Source organism: Rhynchophorus ferrugineus, unplaced genomic scaffold (genome assembly GCF_030347505.1).
Source record: "Rhynchophorus ferrugineus isolate W39M unplaced genomic scaffold, kcgeb_rfMv2 rfM4, whole genome shotgun sequence".
NCBI lineage: Eukaryota > Metazoa > Arthropoda > Insecta > Coleoptera > Curculionidae > Rhynchophorus > Rhynchophorus ferrugineus.
Window position 1 is genome coordinate 19,930,608 of NW_027472583.1, and position 10,770 is coordinate 19,941,377.

The 10,770-nt window shown below is 32.1% G+C and overlaps 1 protein-coding gene across 3 annotated transcripts in view; it reads right to left on the reverse strand.

Moving 5' to 3' along the window:
- btsz (bitesize) overlaps positions 1-9,834 on the reverse strand; it is a 236,261-nt gene extending 226,427 nt beyond the window's left edge. For all 3 annotated transcript variants that reach the window (XM_076401545.1, XM_076401546.1, XM_076401544.1), the window contains exon 1: positions 9,260-9,834. In XM_076401545.1, coding sequence (XP_076257660.1) covers positions 9,260-9,408 — 149 coding nt within the window. In that variant the 5' untranslated portion in view covers positions 9,409-9,834. The remainder of the gene's footprint in view (positions 1-9,259) is intronic.
- Between the last annotated feature and the right edge of the window lie 936 nt (positions 9,835-10,770).

Consider the following 10,770-nt stretch of genomic DNA (forward strand, 5'->3'; position numbering starts at 1 on the left):
ATGTGTCAGGAGAGAAAGAACACAATAATCGAAGGAAATACAGTACCGAAAAACAGAAGAAATAAAAAAGCGTAAAAGGTAAATATGCTCTCTTATGAAATTTATTACTTGGATATACAATTGTTAATTAGGTGAATTAGGCCTCCAGGGGATACAACTACAAACGCATCTAAAAGTCTAACTCATAGGTGGTATTGAAAAGAGTTGGAAACCCTAACCTGCAAGCTATTATAACTGTATGCTCAATTGTAATTTTAATTACTTCTGTAATATATCTTTTAGTTTTTCTATAATGTTAAAATAATTAATATTTTATAACAGTTATTTTGTTGATCCATATAGCAACAACGCTTAATATCTCGGAATGAATTTTGATACAAAACTTCGTTGGAAGGAACATATAAAGAGGAAAAGAAAAGAACTGGAATTGAAATATAGGAAAATGTACTGGCTAATCTGGAATAAAATCGCAATTATCAGTATATAATAAATTGCTATTATATAAGCAAATACTGAAACCTATATGGACATACGGAGTTCAATTATGGGGATGTTCTGCAACGAGTAACATAAATAAAATACGAATTTCCAGAACATAGTCCTGAGAGGTATTGTGGGCGCACCCAAATACTATAGGACAGATTACCTACATCGAGACCTTCAGATACCCACAGTCAGTCAAGAAATCAAGAGAATTGCAAGGGGGCATGAGAAAAAACTCCATTTTCATAAGAATATTGAAGTATTGCAGCTTTTGGGTACCACTAGAACAGGACACAGACTCAAAAGTATCAATCCATCTGATCTTATGTAGTGTTGTGTAGTGAGATGCATATAATAAAAAATATATCATTGATATATATAAATCTTACTTCACCACAGACTGATATAGGGCCGATGGGTCCTCCTAGTTATATACCTAGATTTAAGCTATCATAAAGACAAATTGTAGGTTAGTCGGAAAAGACTAGTAACAATGTCATAATTAAATGATATAAAAAAAACTCTGTGCAATTGGTTGATTGTTGAGTGACGATTTCGAAATCCAAACCGGAGTTCTGGTATTTTTACGAATGGCTTAATACGTTTTAGTAGTAGTTTCTCAAATAATTTTGATATCGCAGATAGTAACGAAATAGGACTTTAAGATGCGGCTTGTCTTGCCGGTTTGTCAGATTTTTTGAGCATAATTATTCGAGCAACCTTAAAACATGCCTCAGTCTCAAACAGGCCTTGAACATATGTGTCAACATCAACAAGATGATTGATTTTCATGGCAGCTCTTTCAATAACCGAGGTGAAATATTATCAATTCCGGGGGCCTTATTAGAATTGAAGTTATTGTCAATTTCTGTGGCAACTTCCATTGTAGATTTTATATCATTTGGTTAGAATACGTTAGCTAAGTGCGCGAATAATTCAGATTTTTATCGCTGCGTCGAACCCATTCCTTTCGATCATTTTAAATAGTAAGAATAACTTAAAGCATATTATTATAGGGCAAACGCTTGATATACTTCATACTTTAATTTCAGAGATTAACTGAAAACATTAACAATATTTTGAATAATATTTTTAATATTTCAAAATTTGAATTCATACCATTGGTCGCAAGATTATTATTCGACTTGTAACTAGACGGTGATAACAGCAAAAAATCCCAGACTAAAATGTAAATTTTCAGGTTGGTGTTATTTAAATTTATGCTAAAGGTTGCAAAAATATATAAAATAAATTATACATTTTAACTTCTTATTTAGAAAACGTGACGATCCCACAAAAAATGTAATTTTATTAAATGTTTTCAACTAAATTAGATCAGTGCTATTCCGCAGCGAGAGTTCGTTTATTCAAAAATAATCCTTCTAAGAAAATATTATTCAAAATTAAGAGCTAAGATTTATCAGAGTAATAAAATATGACTCTCCTCTCAGTCTGATTAAAGCTATTTTCTGAGAACCTCTACAAAAATTGGAGACTTAGGCCTAATAATCTAAAAATATAAAAAGGAATTTTTAATTGTGATCTTTTTGTAATATTCTCCGTCACTTGCGGTAATTCTTTTCTGCATTAAACTGCATTTTCTGAGAATAAAAAACAATATGTTTATAATCAAAGATATATTACAGGGGAATTAATTCATATATGAACACCATGCAGTATAGTACATCTTATTTTACGTTGGTAATACTGCCTCCGTATAAAAAATACGTCTCGTATTGGTCAATATTAATTTACATACCAAGTTTTGTAGGTTGTATTTAAATATATTATACGCTTTTTTCTGTGATGGCTAAAATGAACGATCGGTTAGAATATTTGAAGCTCAAATGTTCAAATGTTAAAAAGGGCTGTGGCTATGGATATCGCAGTATGATCAGCAAATGTAGCCACCGTAATATTGTCCATTTGTGGTATATCACAAGTGTAGAGTAGATAAAGCATTGACCCCAGTACACTTCCTTGTGGTACACCTGCTTTAGATTCTTTTATTGTAGAGTAAACTGTTTCTTGTTCGGTGTATTGTTTTTGTAATATTTTCTGTAGTTTATGAACAAGGTTTTCATGCCAAACCTTATCGAAGGACTGTACTACACCTAACAATATAGCTGAACATACTTTTTTACTTCCGTAGGCTTTTTCAATAACATCTGTTATTCTGTGGACCTGGTAAATTGTTGAATGCTTGTTAATAAACCCAAACTGGTGTGTTGGTAGTAGGTTTTTTCTATGTTTTATTCTTTTCTTTATTATTGGCAGCAGTGCCATAGGTCTATAGGCTTTTATTACGTTTGGTGACTTCCCAGGTTTTGGGATAACTGCACAGAGTAACAGCAATTGTTGAAAAGGCATTCGAAGGAAAGAAATACTGCCCTGCAATATTCCTGGAGATTTCACAAGCTACAGCAGAATTACAGCTGCTGGAATCATATCTTTTCAAAAAGTTCCCGCACGAAGGGACATTCTCAAAAATTAAACCTGGCTGGAGTTCCCCAAGGTAGTATCTTGGGACCACTACTGTATTTGCGTCAACGCTGCCAATATCCCAACAATAAAAGAAACATTAACCGACGACACAGTAACCATGTGAAATACATTCAGATCATAGCGAATATCACCTTGAACTTCAATTCTAGTCAAGATGGTGAAGAGCAGGGTAAAACTTTAATCAGTTTTCAGTGAAACTAAAATATCTGAAACATAAATAACCTACTACGTAATCATTATAATTACTTCCCACGTAATACATAAACAGAAATTAGTCAAACAAAATTGTTCTGTTACACTAATTATCGATACATTTTAAATGTGTTTGCAAATTCGAGGTGATATTGATAATATTTAATTACTCCGAAATAATTTTAATTAAGCTATATATTAATCTCATTGTTTTATATTGGTATAATTGTATAATAGTATATAATTTTAATTAAATCACATTTGATAAAAATTAAATAAAAAGAAAATTACACCACATAATTTGAAACTTGTTTGTTACGTACATATAAAAATATTTATACAGTGTAGTACTAGATATACCCGTCATGCTAAAATATGTGTTAAATTGCATAGTAAAATACTACTTCATAATATTTTCGGATCTTACTCGCTTTGCATTTGACCGATATACCTAGTAATTCCTGAGAATTTGAGCTCAATTTTCCAGCAATAACTGCTACAATTCATTGTCCTTCATCTTATTTTGACTCTCCAGACCGTTGTTTGGAAACAAAAGCTACAATTAGGATATGATGTAGAAGCATCACCATAAGTTTAAAGTACAATAAGTGTTTGGCCTTTGGTACCAAATTAATGGAAATCAAACAACAAAGGCAACGAATGTCAAAAAATCAATTTTTAGTGTTTAATGATTACCGTGTGTATACATTGAACTGAACTGTTACTTCGCATTTTTGTCAATAGATATCGTTAATCAAAAACATGCAAGCACCTAATACTTTGGTTACAATACTAACAATGCCATTACTATTCTATTTCGCCTTTTCCCTTTTTCTTGTGAGTTTTTTGAAATTACTTCTTGAATTGTTATATTTAAATCATTATTTTTAGAAAAACATTCTTTCAGTTCAATTTTCTAAATAATATCTTTTATAATCCGCAAATTTCGCAGTTTTTTACTTTTAAAGATATAATAGTTCTTGAGTTGCTTCTTAACATTATTTTATTTTAGTAGTAATCTCGGCAAATATTATGTAGGGCTCTTTTGGACATCTATCGAATACAGTAAATGCAATGATTTCCCTTCTCATTTATTTGCTTCGAGAACAATTACAGGATGAAAAATCATCCAGGAAAGGAACAGTTAGATACTTAAGAGTATATTGCTTTAATTATTGTTAATAAAGCTTGTTATACATCGGCAAACGACTTTATTTATTTATACAGCAAACGCAAACTCAAATAGCAATGTGTATCTTAACTAATTTCAATAAAGGTTGAGTAAAGGTTATAACCAAACACTATTTTACTTTATGTAGCAATGCAATATAAAATTATTATTACAGGTTTTAGTTTTAATGCATTTTTTCTGTTAATATAGCTTCGTTTATTTAATATTTTAAGGAGCCAAATAGATTTTACAACAACCTTTACCATTTAGAGTTTATCGCTACAGGACCTACTGCTTCGAAATCTTCGGGCTCCGAACCACGATCCTGGGTACTAAGCCTACCAACTGGCGAGTAATCATTTCAGAAGACATCCGGTCTTACCCTGATTACTAGTCTGATTGAGACGATTTCCTTTGTCGGATTTTGCTCTTTTGCATTTCATAATACAAAATATAAACAAAAATGCTTAATAATGGATCACAAAAGCACTGCATTCATTTCATTTTCGTACTTCCGTTCTGTTAGATGTATATGAACTACATTTCAAGTCACTCTCGAATCCAAATATAATATTGCTTTTTGAAGGGTAAAAATACAGTTGAAGCAAAAACTTGGCCCGATGCCGAGTTTCTGGAAACTGCCCCAGGAAAATCAATCATCAAGGATTTGTGTGCTAAGTTTAGATGTGGTGAAATGAGCACCGAAGACGGTGAACGCAGTGGACGCCCAAAAGAGGTTGTTACCGACGAAAACATTAAAAAAATCCGCAAAATGATTTTGAATGACTGTAAATTGAAATTGAATGAAATAGCAGACACACTAAAGGTATCAACTAAATGTGTACATCATATCATTCACGAATATTTCGATATGAGAAAACTCTGTGCAAAATGGGTGACGCGCGAACTCACTTTTGATCAAAAACAATGTTTGTAGATGATCAAGCGTAATAAACCCAAGTTTTTGCGTCGATATGTGACAATGGATGAAACACGGCTCCATCATTTCACTCCGAACTCCAATCGACAGTCATCCGAGTAGACTGCACACGATGAACCCTCTCCAAATCGTGGGAAAACGCAGCAGTCGGCTGGCAAGGTTGTGGCATCTGTATTTTGGAATGCGCATTTTTGAATACTTTTCACTGACTACCTTAAAAAAGGAAGGACCATCAACAGCGACTATTACATAGCGTTATTGGACCGGTTGAAGAACGAAATCAAAAAGGGCCGCATTTGAAGAAAAAGAAAGTGCTGCTTCACCAACACAATGCACCGTTTCACAAGTCAGTAAAAACGAATGCAAAAATCCATGAATTGGGCTTCGAATTGCTTTCTCATCCACCGTATTCTCCAAATCTGGCCCCCAACGACTATTCCCTGTTCTCAGATTTCAAAAGAATGCTCCCTGAGAAGAAATTTCCGTCGAATGTAGAGGTAATCGCCGAAACTGAGGCCCATTTTGAAGCAAAGGACAAATCGCCCTACAAAAATGGTATCGACAAGTTGGAGGGTCGCTATAATCAGTGCATCACCCCTGAAGGGAACTATGTTGAATAAAAAAAACTAATTTTTCCACAAAAATGTGTTTTACTATGGTAGGCCGAGGTTTTTTCAAATGAACTATTAGAATGACTTTGACAACCTAGATCAGGTCGTCTTCTCCTTGGTAGTGTTAATAATGGAAAGTAAATTTTCATGCACTAAATAATAACAAATGTGAAATATATTTACAAAATATGCTCTACCATAACACATTCTAACTTTATTCTTGGTAAATCTTTATTCGACAGCAAAATAATACGAAATTATTGTTAGCACATCACTATATCATATATTTGACAATTATATAACTATTGTTCACGTTATCAAATCGATGTACCTACATTTTTATAAAATATAATATTATATATATTATATATTATTATACATTATATATATTATATAATATTATACGGTCAGTGCTAGGATATTCAATCATCATCCAATTCAATATTTCAATATATATATATATATATATATATATATATATATATATATATATATATATAAATGTATATGAGTTCCGCCAAATATGACAAATATTAAATAACTTTTTTTTTCAATTAAATATTTTTAATTTTTCCCATTTTTGTAATCCAAACTATAAATCAAAATATATTTTTATTTCTATAGGTTTTGTATATTTGGAATCGCGTAAAGACGCATAAAAGGAAAGCGAAGAAAGAAATATTTATATATATTGACGTAAAATATAAAAAATGTTAAATAACTTGTTAATTGCTCAGTTTTGTTAACCAAAATAAACTCAAAAAATAATTTAAATAGATTTAGAAATAGGATAAGAAAAATACTATATTTGCCGGATTTGGCACTACGGGTTTACTTTTTAATCTTGAGAGAAAAAAATCGGGACTCACTTAAATTTTCACAACCAAAAACTTAAAAATGTTTTCAGAGGTACAGATATGTGGCAGTTAAAATTTTTAATATTTAATAATGTTATATGGATAAAAAATGATTTTTTATATTTAAAGAAAATTCATTATTCATACTTGTTCATAAATTTTCAAATTTATTCGAAAGCAATTGTAAGATTGAATGATATTTTATATTAAAATTGTATAGGTATTTCCATTTTGATGTCTATAATCATTTTAATTATATCCAAATATCAGATATTTTCTCGTAGCCGTCACCTAAATATACATAATGAAAATATTCTCTTATTTAGATAAGTTCGCAAACCGTTTAACATTAAACGAAATAAATTTCGCATGAATCTTCCTAATGAACACAAATTTATTTTCCATCCTACTTTCTCGAACCTTTATGACCTTTCGAGTGTTTTTATATTTTTATATATTAAATATGTTATTGTATCACTTTTCTGATGTGTAAACAATATTTTTCTCAAATCTCCCAAGATATTAAATTTTAATGTGCCTTTTTAATTTAAAAACAAATAAAATAAAAATGCTCCGTCGACAAAATCGTAAACAAGTAACGAGGGGAACTAGCGACTGAGAATACTCGAAACAGTCGATAGTCAAAAAACTGGGGACTGAAAATAGTAATTACTATGCACTGTTTGGCTGCTTTTGTTGTCAGATGAAAATGTACGAATTCTTTCCTGTTTAAATTGTGAGAGAGGAAAGGACGGATATAACTCCTTGGAGCAGTTTGTTTTAAATGTGCTTTTTAGTATAGTAGTATAAGCAAGACAGAGATGTACAAATTCCTTTATGTACTAACTTTAAAAAAGAAAAGAAAAGAAATAATTACCATGAAATGAATAATTTCATTTTAAAGGAAGTAGAATTACTTTTATATCTAAATGTTCTCCGGATATGTAAAAAGCAATGGAATAATAACCCCACAAATGTTTGATCGTATTTTAATAATATGTTAATTGCTATTTTTAAATCACACACTATAATCAATATACATAATACAATAGAACTTAAACAAAACCTAAAACCTAAAGATGTACAATAGCCATAAATACTACATAAAAATTAAACATATGATGGCACAATAACTACCAGAGCCTTTTTAAATAAAATAAATCTATTGTAATTCTTATCATTTTTAATCTTTGATCATATGATACATCACGTAGATATATTTATTAATCAATTGCAAAAATAAAAACCGAAACTACTCTAGTACGAGACAATATATAAATACTGAGATGCATTTGAGACCAATTTACAAAAATGAGCAAGTTGTCGACTGCTAGAATCATATATTTTCGAAAGAAAATGTAGTATCTCGCATGAAGGTGCATTCTCAACTCTTAAACCTATTTCGGCTGGAGTTCCACAGGATAGTATCTTGGGACTACTCCTATGTTTGCTCAACACTGCTGATATCCCAACAACAATAGAAGAAGTACTTAGTAGGCAAAAGATATATCTCTGCATAAGGCTGCAGAAAAAAATACAAGCGGAGGCGTCAACAAGATCTACAAATGGACTAGAGACTAGAAATTACAGCTTAATCTATCTATGTTAATTTTGCGTTGCAACGAAATGGCAAAAACTTAATTATATCATTTAACGGGTGTCCAACTCAAGCAGAATCCTTGATATACATCCCAATGGTAGGTTAAACTGGAATCACCATGTTAGACAAAAAGAAGAGCAGATTAGACTCAAGGTTAAGCAACTGTACTGGTTAGTCGAAAGATACTCTCTACTTGGCTTTGACAATCAAAGAGATTAGTTTCTCAGTCAATCATAAAGCGAATTTCGACCTATGGGTACAAATATGGGGTTACATTAAAACATCAAAGCAACTAGTAATCCATCGCACCCAAAACAAAGTTCTGCGATTAATTAGCAATGCTTATCGCTACGTAACCAATAAATAATTACACAATGACCTCGAAATATACGAAGTGATCCAAGATTTCACCTTAAAACAATAAATAAGGTTGCTAAATCACAGCAACGTGGAAGCAATACAGCTACTGTATTCTTAACTTTGGCTTAAGTAGTTTTATCTTAATTTGGGAGGTACATACTGATGTATTAATCCCGTACTGGCCTTACTTGTGCATTATTGCAAGTACAACAGAACAGTAGTAATAAATTAATTTATAAATTAAAATTGTACTAAGCCTGTCTAATGTAAGATGTAATTAATAACAAAATGTATTAAAATAATTGATTTTCAAGTAACTATATTAATATCGTATCAACAAATAGAAGGTCTTTCATAATTTTCATTGCTATTAGTTTTTAATATAAGATATGAAAAAAAAAACACAATAAAAATACCATTAAATTGTAAATATATTTTATAATTTACAAAAATATTTTATAACTGTATATTATATAATTTGTTTTAATTGAAAACAGAAGGGAAATTGAAAAGATTAGGAAGCGAAACTCGAAAACTTACAGAATTTTAACCTGTTGCTGCCTCCTCAACTGTTCGTCTTTTGTGAGGACCGCCAAAATAGTTTCGCGCTCTTTGTCGGTCAGGTAGGCCGCCTCCCTCGTCGCCGCAGCCAAAACCTCACAAGAGGACGACGTCGGGTCCTCCTGCATTTCGAACTATCACCTCATCCCCCTCATCAAACCGTCGCTGGATTTTACAATACGTCAAACACGTGCCGCACCGGATCCCTCTCGGCAATCGTAAGGCACGCAGGTGGATAATGCGAGCTATGCCAGCGGGTCCCTCGGCCGGAGTTCGAGGAGTAGATATCCTGACGGAATTTGGCGGCGCGCCAAGGACCGAAAAGAGCAACGAGAAAAAACGGAGCCCCGAACGCCAGAAGACAGCCACCTGGCCAAGGCCACGTGTTGCTTCCGAGCGATTTATGCCGAATCGGCACGCGACTCCACGCGCTAACCAGACTGCCAGTCCGAAACGTTCTCGATCCTGCTCGATTCCCGTCTCTGTTTCGCCCAACTCCCCTCCACGCCCCACCAGCAGGACCGTGGTGTCCTGTCGCGAGTCCCGCGGGAGACGGCGGCGCGTGCGAGCTTCCGGGAAGGTTTCGAGCGCGGGAATCCAGATATGGACTGTGGTGGGGATGGGAGTGGATCGTACCGCTCGATTTGGAAAACTCTCAAGGATTCGAGGTCAAGGCTGTGCCTTCGCCGCAACTATATATTGCTAAAAATAATTGCTTATTTTGATATCGCTTACTAGAGCTAAGGTTAATACACTAATGCAACAGTTTTTTTACATTAATTCAATGTCAAGCAAAAAAAAATAAAACAGCAGAGAACATTTATTACTGTATTCCCAAATACAAAAATAATTATTTTACTTTGAATAAAACTGAATAATTTAAATTTGTTTCAAAACCAACATCTATATTAGTAAAAAAATTGAAACCGAAACATTTACCTTTTGTTTACCAACGACTGGCTTTTCACAAACATATACATTCGCTATTAAATTTATATCATAACTATTATCAAGTTATTAAAACAATTTTATTTAGGGTATCAATAAATATTTATCCATTAAAATTTTCTATGTTCTATATTTTTGCTCTATTAAATAAAACTAAATAGTTTAAATTTGCTTTGAAAGCCATTATTTATGTAAATAAAAAAATTGAAACCGCAACATTTACCTATTGTTTACTAAACACTGACTTTTCACAAATGTATAGATTGGCTATTATATTTATATCCTGACGATCAAGTTATTAAAACAAGTTTATTCAGAGTATCTCAGATAACAATTAAATCTGTTATTAATTACACTGGTACAAAGTTTTTTACACATATAGAAACTGTTGGAGAAATAATTCAACATTAAAGTAATACATCGCTATAATAATATAACACATATATTAATAGATAAAATTAAACATAAAGTACATAAACATAAAGTATACCACAGTGAAATAAGTATACATATATAATAATACTCATTTCAATATTCAACTA